The following is a 25,274-nucleotide window of genomic DNA, read 5'->3' on the forward strand; positions in this document are numbered from 1 at the left end:
ATAGAAGCAAAGGAAGAATAGTTCTGTTATCACATCTAATCTTACATGATTGATAAGCAGCTGCTTCAACAAAACGTGTTTGTTTTGTATAATGTGATTAAGACATTGATGTGAAGTCAAAGTAAAAAACTACTTGATATCAGAAAAATCAATCCAAACCTCTTATGGTTAGATATTCTCAAAAGCTTTCTTTTAGCATCAGTTCTTTCTGATTCTGACTAATACATCATCAAAACCTTGTGAACTGGATTACCAGGTAGGTAATAGTATGTCTAGAAACTGAGATGGAGTATACAAGTAATGTGCCCTAAATCTCATCAAAGCCCAAATTAGAATTCTGTAAAACTGGATTAGAGCATCAATATCTGAGCCAAAAGACTGCAGAAACATTTCCATCCCCTTTTTATACCTGCAGCTGGCTTCAACATTTCCATTGTCAAAAAGTTAGAGAAGTTACAGCTTTACTGTCAGGTAGGATGTTCTGTATTTCATCATTCCTTAACTCTGACAGATAATGTACAGGAAGGATTTTCCCACTTATCCATCATGCTGATGCCCTAGAGCAGCTGGCCCTCTTTGGGTCAGAGGTGTGTCTGTGTTAAGCTCTCAGACTTTTATGATATGTGTCACTTTGGCATTTTTACATGTCCTATTCCAGCTCTCTTTTCAATTCCTTACAATCCATCCTTTTTTGCCTTCTGTGTCTGTGCCAGTCTGGGTAATGCTTCTGCAGGGTTGGTTCTCTGTGCTCAAACTTCACAGACAGCACCCAGAGGCACCTGTGTGGTCCCTGCCTTTCCCACCACCTGTTCATCCTTTTAAGCAGAAAGAAAGCATATTGGGATTTTTTTTTCAATCAGATCATTGAGGTCTGACTAAACATGGACCCTTTAAGTTGATTTCTGCTGTCTGGGTGCAAGTGATTAAATCAATTGCTTGACCAGCATTTACATAGTTTTCTTTTGCTGTTAGGCTTAACTTGCATCCCTTAAGAAAATATTTGATATTAAAGTCTTCATTTACTGTCTCTTTGCGTTTCCATGCATTCATTTAATTAATCTTAATTGTGTTCCTTGGAGTATTTGGAAGATTTCTGCACTTTCTTGAATGTATATTCATTTTAAAAATGCTTTCATGAGGTGCATTCCCTCTCTGCTTTTATTCAGTAATGTGTTTAAGTCTACATACACAGCTCAGTCTTTACTCTTCACTTAATATTCTCTTTTTCAACTACAGATATACTAAGCAGGTCAAAACAAGATTTCAGATTAAAGTAGTGCAGCCCCAAAATACCATCTGAGGTATAATCTGCCACCCAATCTATTGAACAGTTTACATCACATTATCATGGTGGAACTTTCCATATTTCTGCATATTTCTTATCTTTTTGCTGGAGAATATCCTTGGCCATACTCAGTCTTCCAGGATTTAATTGTGCTTCTTCCATATGTTTCATCCCAGTAAAAGACAATTTATCTCTCCAAACTCTCTCTTTAGAAGATCTTAGAACTAATGTTATATGTGTAATTTTTATGATATTTAAGGTTATATCCTCTGAACATCTTTATCAGAAGGAGCAACCTTGCTTAGGCTTTCTGAGGTCTGATGGTCACAGGAGTTTGAAATATGTTCCTACTTTATTTGGCAAAAACAACTGTGGTGCAGTAGTCCAGCCATAGGTTACATAAGTTATGAATTCACTGAATACTACTTGGTACTTTTTACCATAAAAACCTTTTAAAAATTGGATTTTTCTCTTTAGTAGGCCATTAGACATAAATACAGGGGACCAGAGGAGATTTTCCTCCTCTCTGTCTTCAAACATGCAGATAGTTTGTAATTAAGAGATGATATACAGAGAAAACAGTTCAATTATAAGCAGCACTGTCATCACTCAGCATTCCTCAGCTGCAGCCTAGTTTTGCATTGTGTTCCTGCAGTTACATCTCATCTCTAACAGCCACAATAATTCTTCATTTTGCCCACTGGGCACCCATTTCTTGAGTTTTTAATTCCCCAATGCACTGCTTTAAAGCAGCATCTGCAGATACTGCAGGATAACCACAATGATAAAAGTTTTGAAGGTTAAGAAGGAAAGTGCTTGACTCTGTTGTTGGGTGGAGTGACTGGTACTAAACATGAGTCACACACTTTCTTTTTTCAGTAGAAGGAAAGGAGAGAAAAACAAAGAACACACTGAAAGAGCAGGGAATGCACATTAATCAATATTAAGACAGAAAAACTAATCATTATTAGATCACTATTCACATGAACCTTGTAGCACCAATAAGCCAGAGAGAAAGCATCAATATTAACTCCATGTGCTTATAATACATGCCCTTAAAAGACATTTCTGGAGTATTTATTTTTCCTCTTCCATAAGGCAGGCTCTGACACTAGCAGTCTTTACTGGCACTGAATAGCCCCCCATTCTCTAAGCATTTTTATTTAATGGAGTTAGGTGTATCAGAAGAAAAAAAATATACTATTGTGTTTGATTTTACTCTACAGCTAGGTTATTAAGAAAATCCCAGTGGATAATATAAGCAATTATGTTTACTCCCAAACGTGCTTTCCCAGAATTTGGATGATAAAAATACCATTTACAATAGACTGAATATCCCATTTTAAGTCCTCCAGTTTCAGTCCTTGGGATGTTGTTTGAAAAAAAAAAAAAGTGTGCCTCAGCCTATATAGCTGTCATTGTCTAAAAATGTACATCTTTAAAAACATCACCTCTTTGCAATTTTATTGATAATTTATGGAACTTGAAAGTGTGCCCTGTAAATAAATGTATGCCCAGAATTTTTATACTTCCCTCACTTGTTCTTTCAGCACAGTTTGTCAGTTCCCATTTCCAATGCAAGAAAACCATAATTGTTTTCCTGCAGTGGTGTAGGAGGCCCAAGCCTCTGGATTGCTCTGCTCAAGGGTCAATCCACAGGTGGGAATTGGATGTTTATCCCACATGGGGGAACACAAGTGTAATTCCTGTTGCAGCCACTGGAATTTCAGCTGCTTTGCAGTGGTGTGGGTGTTTTTGTGCAGTTTGGCTGCACAGAACCACACACAAAATAGAATCACTTGGCAATCTATTGACCAAATTCCCCCCAATCTGATGTCAGTCAGCATTTAACTGGGATGGAGCTTTCTGTCCTCTCTGGTTGTCATCCAAAGGTGCCAGAATTGTTCCCCTGTGACTCAGAAGGCCTGTGGGGCCATCAGGCTGGGCTGTGCTGTGGGAAGGAGTGGGGAGCCCCCATCAGTGGGTTACTCATCGTGGAGGTGTCCTTGGCCAAGCATAGCTCCTTCAGCACACGCTCCCCTCTCACCTCTGCGCACAATATTTCTCTTGCTCTCTCTCTCACTATCTCTTTTCTGTATCTCTCGGAAATCAGACTGGAGTTCAGAGCACTTTCACTACCTTTTATGAGGTAGAGTGTGATGTCATAGATGGGGGCAGGGCTAGTCAACTTTCCACCCACCCACCCACCTGTGCTGAGGGAGCTACGCTTGAGACTGGAAGCGGTGACTCCTCAACGGTGAGTAACTCCTGCCTCATCTATGTCTTTGTAGCTCTGGGGGTGGAGGGGAGACACATGACAATGGGGGGTTTTTTTTGATAGTTTCTCTTTTTTTTTTTTTTTTAATTAACCATAGGAGTCACAGAGTTAATTGCATGTGTTGTCTCAGTCACCTGCAGAGAAGTGTTTCCTCCCTGCCCAGAAGTCCCAGAGTTAATTTCACCTGCCCAGCAATGGCCACGTTGCTCTGCACAGCTGGTCCATTGGCTGATGGTTAAACTGATCCCTCAGTGTTTCTCTTGCCCTGTGAAAAGGCAGGATCTGGTCCCCTTGAACTCTGTTGCTAAACTTCCATTAATTTAATTACAGTATTTAATTATAGTGCCGGGCCATAATTTTCTTGAAGTTCTTTATGATTAAAGGTAGATGTGTTGCTTACATATTTATCATCATTAACTGTGGATAATGACGATTTATATGGGACAGGATTTCTCTTTTTTTATATTCACTATTACTGTTTTTATTCACTTTATCCAGAATTTTTATGAAGCTGTGTATTGACAATAAGCCAACTATAAGACCTTTTTCATAGATGAAATAAAATTCAAAGGTAAATTGTGGAAGACATAAAATTAAGCAGAAAACCCAGAAGAGATGTAACTCAGACTTAACCTTTGAAATTATAAATCAAAGCATTTGATTTATTTTTTTTCTTTGATAAGAACTTGAGATGGGCAGGGATACTGCTGGCTGAATTTCTTGGTGTGTTTTTTGTCTCACTACCTAAATGTTACAATTTTACTTTAAAGCATTGTCTTGTTACCTATTTCCCTCAGCCCCAGGTATTACTGCTTCACTGTTTTAATATCCCTCAGCATATTAAAAAAGACAAGATGGACTACGAAGATCTTCCTTTCTTGTTCTGCCTCCTGGGTATCTTTTAAAGCTGTCAAGATGTCAGAGCTCTCATACTAAAGGGCAGAAGAAGGATCATATGAAGATGTTGGGCCCTAGGGATACTGCAAATCTTGCTGTACTTGTTCATTTAAAAGCTCTTTACCAGCTTTGTGTGGGGTCTGGTCATATCCCAGTGAGAGGCACTAAAAGGCAGCAACACATCCTCAATAAATCAAAGAAAGGGAGTGCAGTCCCAGCCTATTCAGCAAAGGGGTTCAGGGTCTGATTGATGAAGTACTTCTATTTTCAGGTGACTAGGTAGCTTTGAGCAATTGGATAAGGGTGCAGACCATTCCATCTTCTGGTCAGTGGCATTGCTGGGAATTGGTCCATGGTGATGGATAGATATTCCTCCCTGATGGCTCAGGGATGCTCTTTGTATCAATGCACAGGACATCTAAATGGAGTTCAGGGAGGGTGAGAATCTTCTTTACAAAGCTACCTACCAAAAGTTTCACAAATGGTTGTTTTCCTCCCTGTCAAAGAGAAAAATAATGACAAAGAATATAAAAATGCCTTCCTGACAGGTGTTAGCTTGTCTAGCTTTGAATAATGTGCAGAAGGTGTTTTATTACTACTGTTTATTCCTTTAGTAGATACCAAACACTGAAATCTCGAAATCTTCCTTTGCAAAGCCACAAACTTGCCAAGCAAATTTAGCTTCCCCAGCAAATTTTAATCTTTTCAGGAAAGGAAAAGGTAAAACAGGTTAGTCAATCTCTAATGCTTCACTGGGAAAACTTTATGGGAATTGCTGATCTTAAAGATGATTTGAAGTTTGTCCTTTTCAGAGGCAAATGCTTAGAGGTAAAAGCACATCCTTTGCTGATGAGTTTATCAAATTGCCTTAGCACATAATTATTCTTGCATAATGCAGGAGACTTCAGTTTTGCACAGAATTGATAAAACACAAAGAGCAACTGTACAGTGCCCCAATCTCACTTCAATGATACAAAAGTGTTTTGGTGGCATAGAGAAACTCTTTTTAAGACTGGTGTAAGTATTGGGAAAAGGGAATCAGAATTGGTGTCATTCAATAACAATGGTGAGTTAGAAACAGTGACCAGCACTGAGGGGATGTCCTGGAACAAAGATGTCAGTGGATTACTTTGAATCCAGAGAAATTTGCATCCTAATTTATCTTGTAAAATGAGCAAATTAGCAGTTGGCTGGTTGTCTGTATAGTGGGGAGTTTGTAGAGGGAAAGATATTCCAAATTACATGAACTGTTGCAATAATTAACCTGAAATCTGTCTGTGCCAATTCTAATAACAAATTTTTGTCCAGGTAACCCCAGGCTGTGAGTTTGGCTGAATAGCTTAATATTGGGAGAATAAATAAACTAATGTTACATTTGCTAAGCTAATTCCCCTGTTAAAATATTTTACTGGCAGCTATAACTAAAAAATATTAAAATGTCTGAAGTGAACAGATTCCTAAATTTTGCAGCCTAGTCTTAAATATGTATTCAGTCAATTACAAAGTTTGTTTAATATTATTTACATGTATATTACATTAAATTAAATTGGATTTCAGCTGATTTTATTTAGCGTTTAATATGAAAACTTTTAAAGCAAATATCTGTAAATTTTCTTCCAATACATGCTAATTCAAATTAGTTAAATCTTCATGAATTATTAACAAACTGAAAGTTAAATTTTGATGCAGTATTCTTAAAAAATTTATAAAATTTTATACAATTTATACAAAATTTATACAATGAAATTTATGTATTGCAAGCACGTTGTGTATAGTCATCTCAAAACAAATCCAATATATTAACTAGTCTATTTACACTTATAAACTTAAGGAAATCAACATTTAAATGAAAGATTTTTTTCTTCAGTCAAAATGGAAAAGGGTGAGCAATAGTTCAATGATGTAAGATCATCTGCAGGGATCAACCATTTTTTTTTGTATGATTAAAGCAACTATGTGACATTCCCAATTTTTCTCTATTTGCCAGGCTGGTTTCTCTTACAAGTTGAATTAAAACTTTGTGGGTTGGTTCTTACCTTCTTTTTCTCTGTGAGAAGTGAGGGAGAGCTGTGAAATGCACCATCTGTTCCCAAACCATGTCAGCTGCCAGAGATGCTTCTCCCCCTGCCCTCTCTCAGTGCAGTTTTGGGCTGGTTTTACACCATTGCCTCAACATGAATTGTGTGGATTTAATCTTGTTTAAGCAAGAGAAGTCACAATGGTGATGCACAACATTCCAGAGGACTCTTCATGTTGATTTAAATTGCAGTCCCTTTAAGCCTGGACCTCAGCTTGATTGAATTTACAACACAAATGCTCCATAGCACTTGAACTGAGTGTAGTGGCTGCCTAAACACCCCAGACTTTCTGATCCTGGGACAGTTGCACTCAAAGACATTAAATATGATTCTCTTAAATCAGAATCCTTTGGATTTTTATCAGTCCCATCTGAGTGTCTCAAAGCAAACACATGGTGTACCCTGATAAAACTGAAAACAGAAGTAAATATTGCCATTATTTCCTTTCTGCAAATCGTGCTGAGCCATGCTTAAGGCAGAAAATATCTATAGAATCATGATGGGTTTCAAACCTACATACTCCTTCATGACTCAGTTAATGTTCAAAACCAGTGTTTCTCTGTCTCCCATTTGATATTCTAGTTTCCACTCTGGATGGCCAAATTAAAACAAAACCAAAACCAACCAACCAACCAAAACCAGCAAAACAACCCTCAAAAAACAGATGAACCACAAACACTGTTGTTTCCCCCCCACCCCCCCAAAAAAAAACAATGGGAGAAAGATTTCACCCAAGTTAAGTATGGTTTGAAAAATATAGAATTAGAAAGAAATCTTGCAGTAACAGTGGGAGGCTGTCCCACTCAAGCTGTGCAAAAAGATGAGAGTAGGTCTCTAGTGTGATGGAAACTGATTATTTTGTTATTCAGGAAGATTTTAATTGAATTATGAAGAGGTTTTTGCTCTCATCTCTATTGCTGTGTGAATACTGACTCATCTAGCCAAGTGTAAACATCTGCATGAGATGTTCACTCCAGCCTTCCCTTATGTGGAACTCAAGAGCCATTTCCAGAGGGCAGTGGTTCTTATTTCAGGTAGACACTGGCAACTGCTTAGATTGGTAATGCCTTAAAACATACAGAGGCAAAAGCAGGTGAATTAAATTGTGTGTACAGAGTCAGAAAGTTTAGCCTTGGGCTTCTTTATATTGATATGCAAGTAAATTAGAATTGCTGTGAACTGAACTGATGCCTGATTTTTTTCTGAACAGAAATTAAATTGCTTGTTAAGGAATATTTATCTATGTAAATTTTCTGTCTTGTTGCTCTGATCTCTTTATTTTCTGGAGGTTGGAGAGATTTGTATGTCTTGTAGTTTGTGGGTTTCGTCCATTTGACACTTTTGGGGACCAAAAGACATTTAAGGAAAACAGTCTCAAAAACATTCATTAAGTTGTTTGAATTCTTGGACCATTAAGTCAAATCCAAGGACAGGTTTTTTTTTGCATATTTGTTGAGCACCTGCCCAGTTTCACTGTGCTATCTTTAGGATTCTAATTCAATTTAGGGTCTCTAAACTGAGTTTAAAAGGTGGACTGCTCTGGCCCATTTCCATAAAAAAAAGATCCCATGAAAGATCTCAAGTGTTCCATGGTTCCTGGTCTTCACCAAGCACAAAAGGAGTCTGGAATCTTTTGGTCCAGAACTTGGAATTAGGTGGGTTGAGTGCAGGATAAAACAATTTGTAGAAATGAAAACTCTGAATGCTTTGGCTCAGTCACCAAACACAAACAATGGATTTTAGGAACATTTTTCCTGCTTTCATTCCTAGAGAAATTGCTCAATAAGAGGCATCTCTCACTCTAGGGGTTAAAGTAATACCAGCCAAAGTGGATTGTGACTAATATTTAAAGACACTCAGTTTGAATTTTTCTGATGCCAACTAGGTGCAATCAAGTCTGTAGGTAATCATGACTAGTGTACACTATTTAAATGTGAACTTCATAAGAAAAGAGCCTCTGCAAATGTATTTTCATTTCACCTTCTTCTGAAATCTATGCCTTCATCTCCTTTATGTAAATGCTGGATTAGTGGTAAGATTTGGAGATGTGGTTAAATTAATTTGTTTTGTGGAGAGATGATTGCCCTGAGGTGGAAAACACAGGAACCATTTAGATTATTTGAATAATTGAGGATACCAGATTCTTCATTTGTTGCTCAGTGAAAATGCTACCTAAAGTACTGAACTGCAAAGGAAAAGAGACTCCAGGTAAATTCATAAACCCTAACACAAGTATTTTCTGAAGGGAGTAGTACTAGACTTAATTATTAAATATTTAAAATTTAGATATTAAATAGATATTAAAAATTTGTCAAAAATTGATATTTTTTCCTCCTTTTCTACAATTACTCTTTTTTCCACCCCATTTAGATAGGACACTGCTCTTGTAGCCAGTGAAAATGAGATTGCCAGCATCATCTAGACAGGTCATAGTTGCATTTGCATGTGTACAGAGAAGGCTCAGAAAATATATTTTTGTCTATAATTATCTCTGAGGAGGGTTTAGAAGAACCAGATCCAGACCTGTCAGAATTGCATGGTCATAGAGACATGAAAAGCAAGTTTTCACATGGGAAATACCAATTAGATATAAGGTAAAAAAAGTTTTAACTGGAGGGTACTGAATTTCAAGTGCAGGGTGGAGTTCTCTAGCCCAGAGATGTGAAATTATCCATTCCTGGACATACCTGAATTTCAGCAAAACCCAGAACAACCTCATGTAATTCAAATTTTCAACAGGGCGTTGCACTAGATGACCTCAAAAGGTTCTTTTCATCCTTAAAAAATATTTGCATAATAAAACACGAGTAACAAAAATGAGCCCTTAGAATTCAGAGAAAGATTTTATTCATTCCAATTTATTCTCAATTTGCTGTCATCTTTACTTGTTCTTTCCCTGTGAATTACAATGGCCTTTACAAATGTTTCTGTTTTGTTCTGGTTTCATTTGCTTGCAGTAAGTAAGAACAGGTCATTGTTACCTGTTTTAATGGGTTTTAATGACATTTAGAGTTACCTAAAGTTAAAAAAATATAATGAACAGATGCATTTACAAATTGTTTGTTCAGTAATTGAGCAAGGAAAAAAATCCCTTCTAGTAGGGAGCTCTTGTTACTCACTGAATGTTGTTTAACCATTGATTGAGTTGGCCAAATAAATAGAACAGTTAATAATGAGTAATTTATTTGGTATAAAATTCTAGAATTTCCAGCAGAAATTATTTGTTATATATTATATAGCCAGCTCTGTCTAACTGAAATAGAGCTTTCCCTTGAAGACAATTGTGGAGTTTTGATTTTCTTTTTTATTTCATTGCACACTGTTGTAAAGTCCTGGAAAGTGCTCAGGGAAACAAACAGAGGAAAGTTCTCACTGATTAAGTTGAGCAACACTGAAAGGACCCTCAGCTCCAAGAGAGTAAAATCCTTTTAGCACCTCAAAAATCATCAATATCTTGAATGATCAAAGCTTATATCTGCTTCAACATGACATAAAATATACATGAGCAACAGCAGGCAAACATTAGGAAGCAAGAAATAGTTGTCCTGGTATCATCTTCCATTCTATAACAAAATTTTATTTTATTTTATTTTATTTTATTTTATTTTATTTTATTTTATTTTATTTTATTTTATTTTATTTTATTTTATTTTATTTTATTTTATTTTATTTTATTTTATTTTATTTTATTTTATTTTATTTTATTTTATTTTATTTTATTTTATTTTATTTCATTTTTTCTGATGTGTTTGATGCATTCCAAGCCCTTTCCTGAGAAAAGGCAGCTGTGCCCATGGAGCACTTATCTGCAGAGTGTTCCTGTGCTGACCTGGCAAGCATGACTTCAGAGATAGGAAAGAAGCTGAAGGAGCAGATTTGCCTCAAAACCTGACAGATCCTCACAGCTGAAAACAAGGGGATAAATCACATACAGATACCATTCTGACACTTGTAGAAATTAAAAAAGAATTTGGGGAAATAGCACATTTTTCAGCAATGCAGTCTTAAATCCTGCTTTATGCTGCTTTTCATTTTGCATTCTTTGAGACAAAATCAGGAGGAGTAGCAGGAGATAACACATTTACTCATGTAAAGCATAGAGTGTTTCTGTGCTTTATTGATTTTTTTTTTTTTAATCCAAATCTCCTGCATTTTATCACTGAGTAAAATTGCCAGCCAACCAGACATGATTTGGACTCCTTTCAGTTAAGAATCTTAGAAAGACATGTTTTTTTCTCTTTATTTTACCTGTTTTCTAGATAAAGAGCAAAAGATTCACTCCTAAAACTCAGCTTGAAAGAGCATGAGATTATTTTGGGCTTTTAAAATGTGTTTCTATCTTCAGCTTGAAGTCAGAACTCCAGTTGGGAGCAGGGAGATCAGTAGCACAGATTAGCTGGATATCATCTATTTCCTCTTTTTTTTCAGATTTAGCTGCAATTGGATATGATAATGGAAATGTGTACTAATGTTTCTGACAGAGACCTGCCCATGCTCTTCTGTCACCTAAGGTTCAATGTTGTGTCTTGGGTAGACTTCAGACATGTGAATCCCTGTGAAAAATACTTTTTTTATTGGGCTTGATACTGAATTTTGACAGACCTCCTACTCTAATTTTCTTCAGGAGTCCTCCTGGCAATATAAAAAAGTTTTAGTTATAGTTGGAGCTTTCCTCTCCCATCAGATAGAGTTTGGGCTTCATCTTGCTGCAGACATTTTTATCTTGTTGAATATTAGGTTTAAAATCAATCATACAAAATTCTATTTCCTGTTCATCATCCAAGAACTCAGGGCAGATTCCATGGGGCAGAATGGTTTTGAAGCTGTACATGTGGTTGTGCCAAGTTTGCTTCAGGTACTGTTGGAATTTTGATGACTATTAGACAATCCTGCTCTTTGTCCAGCACATTCCATCCTTGGCTTCTTCCTCCAGACACTCATTCTGTGCAAAATAAGGAAGATTTGGATGAAAAAACCCTCAAGTCATCGTGGCAGAAACTCATTCTCTTGTTTCTCAGCTGTGGGTTGATGTAGAAAATGTTTCTTTCTCTACAATCAACCTTAGCAAAAAAAATGTGTGTTATAAACAACTGAATTTGTGGAGTGATCACTGAGGATTTCTTCCTTGTCCTGAAGATTTTGTGCAGATATTTTGGCATTCAGAATGTTGTGAAATACTTTAATTCAGACTCTGAAAGTTCTGAGACAGTGCTGTAACATGAAAAAGACTGCTAAATTTTTAAAAAATTCAGTGTATTATAGGACTGCTGGTCTAACAGAGTTTCTGATGAGTGGTAAGAATTGTACTGGTTTGGCATCTTTTACCTCCTGTGAAATGGCAGATAATGAGCAGAAAAAGAAAATTAAACATTTCTGAGACATTTTTTTGTTATGGGTCAAAATAATTTCCCCCATTAAATTCTGAAAGGAATGCAACAAGATATTAATTAAATGTTAAATACTGAGAAAATAATCTACATTATTTTTTCATAGCAATAGTACTGGAGAAATAATTTATTTGCTGTAATGCATTTGTTGAATAGAAAAAAAACCAACTAGTATCTATCAAAAATTCAAAAATGTAATTTCCACCTTTGGGACCTGAAGGCTGGAGAGACACCAGTAATAATTATTTTCCAGAAAAATAATTAGGTAATTAGTTAACTTTCAGGTGTTTCCAGGTGTCTTTTTGTCATTTCACCATTTCAGTTGTTAAACTATGAGCTTTCACATTAAGTGTTCCTCTCAAAGCAAATGAATTAGGATATAATTTTGTCATTCATCCTTTTGCTTCTAAAATTCTAAAATATTTACTTGGAATAAGTAAAGCAAATGTAGAAATGCATTTTTATTATGCCTGTTTACCTTTTATTGGGAAATGTCAGTTCTGGGAGTGTTTTTATTTGCCTCTGTTTTTGCAAATTAGCATACAGCATTTGGTAATGTGTTTTAAAATGACAATAGTCCATAGAAGAGAGAAGATACCCATAGTCATTGCTGAATTTTTGTGCCTTCTGCTGTCCTTGGACGTGGCAGCCTTTGTTTGATGCAGCCAAATGGGCTTGGGAATCCCTTGGGTTTCTTACCTGTAATTGAAAAAATGCAGATGAGCATGGTTATTCAGTGGATTGGGCACCTATAAAACACAGCTTCCCCCAGAATGAATCAAACATTCATCATGTATAAAGGGGTAAGTTAATTGCAGTCAAATGTGGAAACAGGTAGTTAGGAAAGGACAAGTACAATAAAATCTTTGTGTAGCTACAGATCCTTTTTTTTTTTTTTTTTGAACATTATTGTGACCACATTTCATTCCAGACAAAGACTTCTTTTGAGAGAGACATTTTCAAGTGTACAGGATAGTTTTCTGCAAATGGACTGTAGCTAGAAGAGCCCTGTGAGCATTTGGAAGTGGCTGGAACAGCCCCTCAGCCTTTGCACAGCAGTGCTGATAGCAGCAGATGTCCCTTCCACAGGGAGCAGAGCATCTGAACAGCAACTGGCCATTCTTGCACTGCCTCTCCCTGACAGGGCCATGTTTTATGCATGAAATGTGCCACAAAAACGCTAGATGCCATTTCATAAATAAGATCTTGCATACCTCTTGTAGGTATGGATTTACTGTTGAGCACAGCTGAGAGGAAAATGTTCTGTTTTTAAGAATACAATCTGAGAAATCTATACTCCTGATTTACCATCCTGGTTCATAATTGCATAATTGTAGCTTTATTTTCTCTGGCGATTTCTGATTGACTTTTGGGGTGTGATAAGAGCTGTACCTTGTCCAGGGAAGTGTGAACTCCTTTTGGAAAGGGAAAGAATCAAGGAATTCACCCAGAATTCACAGAAAGCCTTAAGGGCTTGGCAGTGCCTAAGCCACCTTCTCAAGGTGTACAAATCAAGACTTAGCCAAGAGTATTTGAGGAGCTACAGGATCTGTTTCAATGTGTAAAACAAATTATATTTCTCCTTCCAATCTGTACAAAGTGAGCCAGACTAAACTCTGTTTATCAATAGCTCCTAATAATTTTTTGTTTTCATACCTTTCAAGGTCAGTAGGGGCTGTTATCATCTCAGCTGCCTTCCTGCATAACTGATGCACAGGCTCCCTGAATTGATGTGCACTAAAAATGTCCAATAGTTAATACATATTAAGCAAAACCATCCAATATTGATTTCACAATTTCAAGAAATAGAATCAATCTTTCATGAGTTCTCGTGATTAATTAATATAACTGCTAAATAAATAACTTCAGGTAATTAATAACTAAAATAACCTGCTTCACCTCTCAGCCTTTAAGTTTTGTTTAATCTTTGCCTAACCTGAGGAACTTGAAATATAATCAGCTTTGTTACCCTGTACTTGCTGATTTCAGTCAACTCATTTTTTAGTTATTCACTTGAAAATGGGAAAACAGAGCTGGCTGGCTCTTTCCCACAAATGATGGTTTTTTTTTCCAGTTCCTCAATATTATTCTTGCATTGAGAACAGGACTCAGGATCCCATAACAGTAGACAGACAATAAACTGAATATGATAATTGAACCTGTTTAATCAGTCTCCTCCTTTTTGTGTACTCAAGGAGTGCTTGCCTGGGATCCTGCAGAGAATAAAGTTCCTTATTGTGTAATTAGGTATCATCTGCTGTAGATCTGGCCAGAATTAAATCTACATTTGTGGCTTTTAGCAGCTAATTAGATTTCAATCACTTGCCCTCTGCATGACTTGACACTTTCCCAATTGTTATCTGCAAATTTCATCAAATGAGTGGCTTCTTTTCCAAGTTTTTAGTAGAAGTAGTAATATTGTTAAGACTCCAAATGATTTCTCCAAGACTCCACTGTGAAATTCACTGTTGAGCACTGATATTTTTTGTCTGTGTATATCTACTTCTGGAAGCAGCTGCTGGAGAATCTGGAATCCTTTTGTGTATGTGTCTTGTTAGTTTTGTGTCAACTGAGTTTTTAATCAAACTGTCATGTATTACTAAGCAAAAGACCTTTCACAGATCCAATTATACCCACAGCATTATTTTAAGCAATTCAAAGTTTAATCATACCAAAATATGATGTAGGTTACTTTGAAAATCTTTTAACCCACACAGCTTACCATTAACTGCATTTCTTTCCTCTATTTCTGGAGTCTGTCACAGACATTGCATCATTTAATTTGGGAGTGCTGTCAGCTGAGCTGGCCTATAATTTCACAGGTCATTTTATTTTCATTGCTCAAATATTTTGAGACTAGAAACTATCTACAATTCTTTTGATGTCTTCACCCACTTTTCAAGGTTTGTTAAAATTGGCAGTAATAATGTAAAACATTCTTAAGCAACCACCTCTTTTAAAACTACCCATTCTGTATCCTTACTCACTGGAAATACAGATTTTTTTTTTCTCAATTTCCCTTACTTTTTATGGATATTTATTATTATAAATATGAAGACATGTCTGGAAGTTAGATTTTCTCCTTTCTAAACATGAAGTAAAATTCTTCCCCATTATAGCAGTGTGACAATGCAAGGAGAACATCTCTTTTCATTGCTTTACTGTTAAGGACAAAAATTTCCAGCTTTATTCCCTCCCATTTCTTCAGCTATTTTGCTATTGCAACTACTAGTTATTTTACTTAGATTATGTGTATATGTAAAAGAAGCAAGAAATCTTGGTTATCTCAAGATTCTGGAAAAAATCTGCAAATAATGCAGGAAAATTGCAGAACAGCTGATAAGCAGCTCAAAAACTCCTCAAAACCTGAAGGATTTTCTCAAGTGGGAAGAAAACCCTGGAATTATATTCTTGCAAGATCTTTTCCAGCCTTAATTATTCTAAGTGACCAGGTCCAGTGCAGTTGTTCTGAGTTTCTTTATGGATTTTGAATTTTCCTCAGCATTCACTGTTCTTACAGTTTTGTGGGACAGTAACCTAAATTTATTTATTATGGTTGAGAGACTTTTCTTTTTTCCTAAAAGCAGGCAAACATATTTTTAAAGAGGTCTAAGCAGCAGAACACCATTACTTTGTGCAGCAAGTCAAAGGCTCTGTTGGCTGTTAGGGCCAAAGTCCATCATTAAATCTCTAATTCTGTGGGTATTGCAGGGAGAAAAGGTTGCCTTTTGTACTGTGAAGTAATTTTCCTATTACTAATTTGAAATGTTAATTTTCCTTCTTATGATTTTTTTATTATTAACATACTTTTGGAAAAGTGCATATGTTTCTGTGCCCAGTTTTTGTAAGGAATTAACACACTCAGGGCTTGATTTACTCCTGCCTCATTCCAGCTTTGTGCCACTGTGGCAAAGCACAGCTGAGAGCTGGAGCAACACAGTGGTGTAGAAAGATCTAAATGTTAATTGGAATTGGATGTTCATTCAGTTTAATTTTTCTTTACTGAACCATAATGCTAGCAAGGAATTGGAGGCCATAAGAAAATCTCTGGAAATGCTTAGGTTGCCAAATTGGATGCATGGAATGACCACCAGCAGATTTTGGAGAACACTCACAGTGTCTGGTTTTGTGGGGTTTTATGTCTCTTTTCTGGTTCCAAGACTTGGAAGTGTTTTACAAGATAAGTGGATATTAGGGTCAAAGACTGAGTATCTGCATTTTAAAATGTGATTATTAATGGTGAAAACAGGGAGCTCTTATCTACTCTACCAGCATATTGAAACTGAAGAGAGTTAAAATGGCATCAAAATACAAAATGGGGTTTCCTAAAATGTGTCATTGCAGCCTGCATCTGATCTTGAAGAAGGGCAAGATTCTGCATTCCCTTACCACTGCAGTCCATAAAATTACTGATTACTGTGTTCAGAGGTGTAGAATCAAATCTGTGCATGGGTTCAAGCATCTAATTTTGGTGCCCCCACATTTTAAAATGCTTCCTTTAATTATTCTGTTTCTCAATATGTGTAAAACAGCTTTTCATGGTGGAAAATGAGAAGCTGTTGGAAGCCTTCAGCAACCAGAATTCATTCAGGAATGTGCAACAGAGGCTCAATCCAGTCAGTTTATCCACACTGATTATGAAGTAAACACCATTTGATGGTGTCGCTTTATATTCAATATCAATCCACCAGTGTTTCAAAAAGAATCATTTAACAATGAATAATGCTTGATTGTAGATCTCTGTAGTAAATTAGAATATCCTAATTTAATAGAGTGTGATCTGTTATTTGCCAACAAACATACAGATTGCCTTATAAATCATGCAGCAGAGTGGTTATAGAATAACACTAGACTGGATTATATTTCATTACTCCCTATTGAACAGTCATGTTTCTGCCATGTAATGTAATTTTCCATCTTTTAACTTCTTTTCTTTTACTAACAGAAATACAAATTAGTCCCAAGGAAAAATATTTACTAGGGGCAGGCAATTAACTGTTCATTTCAGGGAATGGCACCACGTATGTGAATATCATTAAAATGCCTTTTTTTTTTTGGGTTTATCCTCACTGTATGTAGCTGTTTATGTATTTGATGAACCATAATGAGTTTAAGGCCAGAGCAGAGGAAATAAAATACCCCAGGTAAGTAGTGATTAATGTGGTTTCAAATACAGGCTTTCTGTAATGTCTGGTTTTGTTTATATCAGTCACTGACACTTCAGAAGTAGATTTCTCCTGAACTCTTCTGTTAATAAGTCAAAATGTCTAAGGTGAAGTATGGTGTGGCTTTTGTTATTGCCTTATGACTGTTTGTCCTGCTTACTTTTCTTAACATTTATATTACAGAGCCATGTACTCCCAAAATAGGGAGAAGGGAAGGTTTGGAGTGACACAGGCCATTTGTGCTGACTAAAAATAACTAAAAACTTACTGAACATGTGGGTGGAAACAAAGAGGTAGAGTTATACTACACCCCATATCATTCCTACAGTCTGGGAAAGACATAAATAATTGAAGCAGCTTCCATGGTACATCTGAAAGGCTTTATCATAAAAAAATGTGTATCCCACTCTTCAGTATGTTAGGAAAGGCATAATTGAACATCATAAGTAGTAACTTGGCTTGGTCCAGTCTTTAGGAGCATATTTTTAGGACATGTCACTTTGAGAATATCCACTTGGATCTGGAGAGTGCCTGATGGACATCATGGAACATTGAGACATTGCCTTGGAAGTCCCCATTATCTGTTGAAATCATTTGAGCATTTTGGCCAGGGGTGTGCACTGCAGTGTGTGATGGAAGCTTGCTGGCTGGAAGTCCCAGTGTTTTGAAGCTCAGCAAGTCCTGAAGGGCTCTTACATCCCAAGGACACCCAGGAACCTCAGGCAGGGAGAAGCACAAAGGTACAAAAAGCCTGGTAACCATAAGTAACTCACACGTTACAGGAGCTGCCAAAACCTGCAGTTAACTGTCTCATCTTTCCATTTCTGTAGGGGTTTCAGAACCTCCTTTCATCTTTTCAGATGGGATTCTCTAACAAGCTCAGTGCTGGCCTCACACTGTTCCTGTATACATCACTGGGGGTGATAATTCTGGGCTAAACAGGAATAATTAGAACAAACTGGAACACTTGGGAAAAATCCCTGTTGACCTGGTTTGCAGTTGACGTGCAACAGTAAATTTTTAAAGGTTTAAGTGAGAAGTAAAGGGGTTTTTGTGAGAAAACAGAAAACTTTTTAAACTGTAGAAAAATAATTAGCAACCAAAAAAAACCCCACAAACAAACAAAAAACCACAACCCACATACAACACAAGCTTTTCCCCTAACCTAATTTAAAAATCTAACGTGAGGTACCACAGTCTTACCTTTAGTGTTGTTTCCAATGCTGGATACTCCAAGGTACCCAAGGAAGAGGATTTGTTCCATCTTTAATGAGATCTGGGAGCATCCAGTCAAGAAATGGCCCCAGTGATCCAGCCATGGCATGACCTTGCTGTGTTTTGTTTTGGAGTAACCTTGCTATATTTTATTCTGTTTTCTCTTTGTAGCTGGACAGTGCCACTTCTCTCATCCAGGCAGCTAAAAACCTGATGAACGCTGTGGTCCTTACAGTGAAAGCATCATATGTGGCTTCTACTAAATACCAGAAGGTCTATGGCACTGCTGCAGTGAACTCTCCAGTTGTGTCTTGGAAGATGAAGGCCCCTGAGAAGAAACCTCTAGTAAAGAGAGAAAAACCAGAAGAATATCAGACAAGAGTGAGGAGAGGGTCCCAGAAGAAACATATTTCCCCTGTACAGGCCTTAAGTGAATTTAAAGCTATGGATTCATTCTAAAGCACTGAGCTTTACCAGGAGGGTTTTTTATTCTTTTTTGTATGCGTACCTGCCGACTTGTGTGCGTCTGGCATGGGGTGGGGGGGACAAAGTGACAATTTGCATGCAACCTGAGACTCTATTCCAGTAAAGAACTCTCTGCAGTGCCCAGAATTCAGGGTGTTGCCTTCTGTTGTTAAGTGGACTTAACTCCAAGCTTCCTTTTTAAACTAAACTATAGCATTAAATTGGCCAAAGAATTTGCATCACGGGGGTATTCGTGTGGAATAAATGATAAATTCAAGCCTAAATCCCAAAATTTTTATGCATGCAAGAAACATTAGGTTGGCAGGTATATTAAGTGAAAAAAAAAAAAAAAAAAAGGAATTGTAATGGTAGACCATAAAGCTTGTATTGCTTCTGTTGCAGTGCAAAAATGTACTAGCCAATATGCTTCAATGTGTGGCCCAATAATTAAATGATATAACTTTTAAGTCATCTTCATTATAGTATGTGAATTTTTAAAACAGATTCAAACTAATTCATCTTAAAAATGCTTCTTTTGAACCAGATTTTGTTCTTTATATTCTAGTAGTGTTATGATTGCTCACGTTTCAATTAATCCCATTAATATGACCAGAGGTTTACTTTTGCCAATTGAATTCCTTATGGTGGAGTATGAAGCACAATATGGTGATTGACATTGCCTTTTATATTATGATTATTATTCTGATGATGATTATTATTATATTAGTAATAGAAGACCTGGTGGTGGAATGTTTAGAGACACGGAAACTGACAGTGTGAGAATTTAGAGGCAAATATGTAGGTGTAGCTTGGATTACAGGTATCTGACATACCATTGTAACCACTAACTCAATAAACTCATTTAACCTTGGATCCTCAATCTGGCTCATCTCCTTTAATGCACAGATATCTCAGATGCTAATTCTGCCTCATGATTCCTTTTTTATTCTTAATTTCTATGTGTTTTCTCATTTTTTGATAACCAGAGGAAGCCAAACATAGTCAGTGGGTGAAAACCAGAGTTTAAATCTGAGATAGATTTAATCCTCAATGCATACATGTCATGTGGGTTGAAATTATTTATTTAAATGCAACACCTCAGAACAGTCATAAAGTTAATTCAATTTATTCACTTGTAAGATTGGCATTTCAGAACCCTGGAATCATCTATTGTGCCATACTTTACAGTCCTATACAAAGTCCACTGCACAAATAACTACTTTTATTCCCTTTTAACACCAATAGTTCCTTAACTACAGAGCCTGTATTATCATTATCAAAAAGCCTGGGTGTATATGTAAAAGAAAAATGATGAGCATCTATTAATTTTCCTTATAATTAGATACTATCAAGTTAAGGGAGCATTCATGGTCTCCCAGGAGATTTGAAACACTGATAAACATTGAGTTACACCAATACTGACAAGTGTAGCCCTTGCAGAGTTTTTGGAAGATGTTTGGATGTTGTCTCAGATACTCTGATTATTCCTCAGAATAGAAAAGCACCAAATTTTGTTCTATTGCCCTCCTACACAGTCTATGTAAAGAAATGTGCTCTCAGAGGTCTTTTAGGAAATTGCTATTTTTGCTTTGTTTAGTTGTACTGTGTAATAAAAGCAGCTCCCCAATCAGAGCTGGAGAGTGTAGACAGCAAAATACATGAGATGTGGGGAAGTCCTTGCAGAGTTTTCCCTATAAAGCCCTGGAGTCTGGCACAGACTGACATTGCTTGTGGTAACAATGAACCCCCTAAAAGTAATTGGGATCTTTACAAATGAGATTACAGAGACAGAAGACAGATACAGAGTCTGAAGATGAAAATAGCAAATAACAGACAAGTAAAAATGTCCTGGCATGCTGCATTAAAAAGGAAAACAGGCAATTTGCCTGGATAAAAGTAATAACTCTTCTTCAGAAGTGTTTTCCTCTAAAACTCAGATGGATTAACTCAATGGTTGCTTTCAAATTATGTTGTTGCTCTAAAAGGCATCTCAGATTTGGAAAAGTTTAGAGGAAAGAATGTAGTCTAATGGAATCTGACCATGTAGACTCTCCAGGGCTGGGGTCTCCATGGGTAAAGATTATAGTGAAAGGAATTTGGGATCAGTCACTCTCAGAATTGTGAAATGCAGGAAAATCAGAGTCAGTGAGGGAAGAATCCAGAGTGATTTTGGGCAACTTTCTCCATGGCCACTAGAGTCCTGCTTTTGGATTGTTTGCCTTTCTTCCATCAATGCTCTAAATATCTTCATAAATAAAAATAAAATAAAATAAAACCAATAAAATTTGGCATTGATAAATGACAAAGTAATGCACATATGAAAAAATGATCCAAGAACCAACCAGGATGTGCCAGCTCAGTGCCCAGCTGATGTAGTGAAGCCAACAGGGTGAGGACAAGTTTGACAGAGGAAAATATTGGGTGCCTGTGTTTGAATTGTTCATGCAGTTTTTATCCACTCATCTGAAACAAGGGATGGAAAAGTGCATGGAAACATGAGAAGCATTACAAAATCTGGAATTGCTGTCATGCAAGGAGAGACTAAATCAGGTAGGGCACCAACAGTTGTGAATGATGTGGTCTTTAAGGTCCCTTCCAACCTAAACCATTCTGTGATTCTATGGAATTACTAAATAAGAAAAAAGTAACCACTGGCCCTTAGAATGTAAAAATTCCAATGTTGCAAAGTGAAATGTCAAACAGCAAGTTCAATATTAAAAAAAAATAATAAATCTTAAAATAAGTGAATAGTGAAATTCATTTTCACAATGTCACAAGTGCCTCGATGATAATTCCATTAACTGCACCAATCAAGAATTCATCCCACAGACTTTCAATCTTGAAATCTTGCAAATCTTACAGATCTAGATTTTTGAGTGTAATATAAAGAAATAATGTGGATTTTGAAAATGTTCTCTACAGACAATCCTCCATTGAAAAAAGGGAACTCCACACCTTTGCTCAGAAATCTGCATCCCTTTCTCACAACTATCACCTTGGTTCTCAACCAAAATGTGTGGGTATCACACATCTTCCTGTGTACTCACAACCTGGAAAATGTTCAAGTTGTACCTCAAATGCAAGAGAAGAGAATATATTTATGTATTTCTTAATCACAGAACTTAGTTATTTTTAAATAATTTGCTTCCAGCTGATAAATATGCAGCAAATTACTGTTTTGAAGATCAACATGAAGGTCAGAGAGGTCTCCCATAGCTGGGGACAGTTTCTAGTGTGGTTTTAAATTCTGAGGTCACTCTTCTCATTATTCATATGCCAGGCATTATATTTTCTCTGTGAGAATTAGACACCCAAGTTACCAAAGTCAGTCAGAAATGTCTGTTACTTTTAATCTGTGGCCATAAGAAGAAGGCTAGAGAAAATTCTTGGCTTTCCATATTGATAAACTTCACATTTTGGATTTCCCATTTTAATAAGCCACAGGAAAATGGCCATGAAGGTATTTCAATTTATAATACACATCTTCAGCAAGGATACACTTCCTGAATTAAGAAGCCAGAGAACACAGAAAGTCTGTCAATAATTTTCAAAATAATTTTCCTAAGTTTCCCCCCCCCCCGTTACTTGTTTATTTATTAAATTGAGAATCTGAAAGTGAAGAGTTAACAGAGCTAAATATGTATTTTAGGTCAAGGAGCTACTGAGCAGGTCATTACTGCAAAGGAATAGAGGTTTGAAGTGTAGCAAAATAACTTAGTCCATTACTCAGCACTTTTTAATCCTTAATTCCCACTGATCTCAATCTCATTATTAAACTCACACATGAGTTTAAGTGCTTGGTTCCTTATGAGTGATAGTTTTAAAGCTGAACAAATGCTTTGGCAATAAGGGAGCAGGGGATGAAGCATCTGCAGAGATTCACTTGGATCCAGTGTTTTCCTGCTACACTGCCCTCAGTGTGAAATGCTGATCTACAGTCCAGATCTTTACACTTTAGAAAGAGGTGGTCCAAGGTGTGGAAACACAGGGAAACAGTCCCATGAAAACAAAAATAATGTGTGGATATTTTTAGATGTGGTGCTTTGTTCTGTATCTCAAAGACAGCTGGTCAAAGCAAGTTCCTGTCTCTCTGAAACTCGATTTTAATACAGAGGATGGATATTTATAGACTCAAAATAACATTTCTGCATATAAAAGTGCAGATTTCAGTCAGATTTTCAAGCAAAAAATTAGTAGGCTTGTTTGGTTTTTTTTTCTAATTAACTACCTGGCATGAATCTGAATTAAAGGTATATAATGAAAAATAGTCAAATTTTATATATACACTCAGACAGGCACATTATCCCTTCTCATCCCAACAGGGGCTTCAGGCACCTTGGAAGTTGAGCACACCCTGATCTTGCTGCTGAGCTGCACCTGCAGAGATCAGGAATAACCAGGATTTTCTCCTGTTTCTCACTGAATGACCAAGTGCATCCTCAAGCAAGGGTTCACACATTTCTCCTGCTTTAGATATTTTTCCCTTTATGACTCAGTTAACACCAAGTTATGGAGAACTTGGCAGCTTGATAAAAGCTGTGGGAGGTAGAAATGTATTTTTGTGCTCTAGTTCTACCTTTAAAGGAATAAATATTTAATTACTTGAGGAATGTTTCCTTCTTTTGATAATGTTAGGTGAGGTGTCATAGGTGAGTAGCTGTTACTCAATCTTATCTTTTCCCTTTGGGCAAAATTTCAATTTCCACTGTTGTTTGGTGACTCCTGTATAATAATGGTCTTGAAAAGAGTGGAATCACTGCAGAATGTGAAATGTTTATACTTACCTGCTTTATCCCAGCTCACTAAAAATTAAACACAAGGAAGAGAGAGAGATAAAGTAGTGTTTCTAAAGCCTCCTAGAATATTCAGAGGTAATGACTCTACCAGAAGGATGTGTTTGATCTATTATTTTCTTTTCTTGAAATATTTCATGAAGAAATTATTGAGAAAAAAAGAGAAAAAGTTATTTGGCCTGCATTTCAAGGAGGTCATATTAAATTATCTTTATGGCTCTGATTTCTCTCCAAAATATAAATTTGGATGCTAGCAGGGGTATAAAGGAAAACAAAAATCCCCTTTTAAATGTTAATCTCTCATAATCTATTTTAATATTTTTCTATAACTGCAGCTATTTTTAATAATGTGTATTCCAGGTGTGCCTGTGCAAAAATTTCCAGCATACAGAGAAATGACCAAAAGTCAGACATGCAGAAATCTACTCCCCAGGAAGAAGGTGTTGCATTTATTTAGCTGAAATATTACACCAATTTCACACAAGACCTTTCTGGATAGGATGTACTGAGTTTTTTAGGATTTCTGCAGATCCCAATGCCTGAATTTGTGTATATATATTTATATGTCTGTGTTTGGGCCTCTCACTCCAGGGCACACATTGAGGGGCTGGAGAGAGTCCAGGGAAGGGAATGGAGCTGGGGAAGGGTCTGGAGCTGCTGAGGAGCTGGGAAGGGGCTCAGCTTGGAGAAAAGGGGGATCAGGGGGGCCCTTGTGGCTCTGCACAACTCCCTGACAGGAGGGGACACCAGGGGGATTTGGGATCTGGGAACAGGGAACAGGGACAGGAGGAGAGGGAACAGCCTCAGGCTGGGCCAGGGGAGGCTCAGATTGGATATTTGGGAATATTTCTTCATGGAAAGGGGTGTCCAGCCCTGGCAGAGCTGCCCAGGGCAGTGCTGGATTCCCCATTTCTGGAGGGATTTAAGAGCTGTGTGGATGTGGCACTTGGGGACATGGGGCAGTGGTGGCCTTGGCAGTGCTGGGGAATGGTTGGACTGGATGATCTTAGAGGGCTTCTCCAACCTAAATAAATCTATGATTTTCCATATGCATATATCTATGAACCCAGACAGAGTTTTTAGTGGGTTCCTGTTTGGTTTTGGTTGGGTTTGGGCTGTGTCTGGCTGTGTTAAACCCCAGGCCCTGGTGTCCCCATGTTGGCAGCAGCACAGCCCCGGGCTGGAACCTGCAGGAGCTCCCAGACACCCTCTGCTCCTTCTCATACACAATATTCATTATTCATGAGGCTGTAAAGAATATCCATTATCTGCTCCACAGCTGTGGAATAACTGGATTTTGTCATGGAGGTACATGAAGCCCTTTGTGACTGGGGTTCTTCTGCTCCTTCAGAGCTGTAAATCTGCAGAGTGTCACAGCTCAGGGTCATTCAGCTCCTCCAGCTTTCCCCAGTGCCCTGATCTAAACTGATCTGGGTGCTCACACAATTTTCTATATTTGGGGAGCAAAGGGCAAAGATTTCTGATCTCCCTTCACTGGCAGTGATGTCTCAAAAATCCCACACACACTGTGGGAGATCCCTGTCACTGGGAGCAGCTTAAACCACAGGTTTGTGTTTGTGTGGATTAGGGGAAAATTCCCTGCCTGAGGGCACAGGGTGTGCTGCAGGTATCTCAAACATCAGCTTTATTGTACACTGAACATGAGTCACCAGTCCACAGGAAGAGATTTCAGCTTTTTTAGCTTCTTTTT

At 37.2% G+C, this 25,274-nt stretch overlaps 1 protein-coding gene across 3 annotated transcripts in view; it reads left to right on the forward strand.

The window, feature by feature from the left end:
* CTNNA2 (catenin alpha 2) overlaps nucleotides 1-19,643 on the forward strand; it is a gene marked incomplete at its 5' end in the record, with an annotated part of 444,577 nt that extends 424,934 nt beyond the window's left edge. Inside the window, 2 exons of one of the 3 annotated variants that reach the window (XM_079307294.1) lie at nucleotides 3,399-3,542; nucleotides 18,477-19,643. In XM_079307294.1, coding sequence (XP_079163420.1) covers nucleotides 3,399-3,542; nucleotides 18,477-18,764 — 432 coding nt within the window. In that variant the 3' untranslated portion in view covers nucleotides 18,765-19,643. Of the gene's footprint in view, nucleotides 1-3,398; nucleotides 3,963-18,476 lie in introns of those variants that run through there. The other 2 variants (XM_079307292.1, XM_079307293.1) reach the window with 2 other exon arrangements.
* Between the last annotated feature and the right edge of the window lie 5,631 nt (nucleotides 19,644-25,274).

Source organism: Erithacus rubecula (genome assembly GCF_903797595.1).
Source record: "Erithacus rubecula genome assembly, chromosome: 5".
Lineage (NCBI taxonomy): Eukaryota > Metazoa > Chordata > Aves > Passeriformes > Muscicapidae > Erithacus > Erithacus rubecula.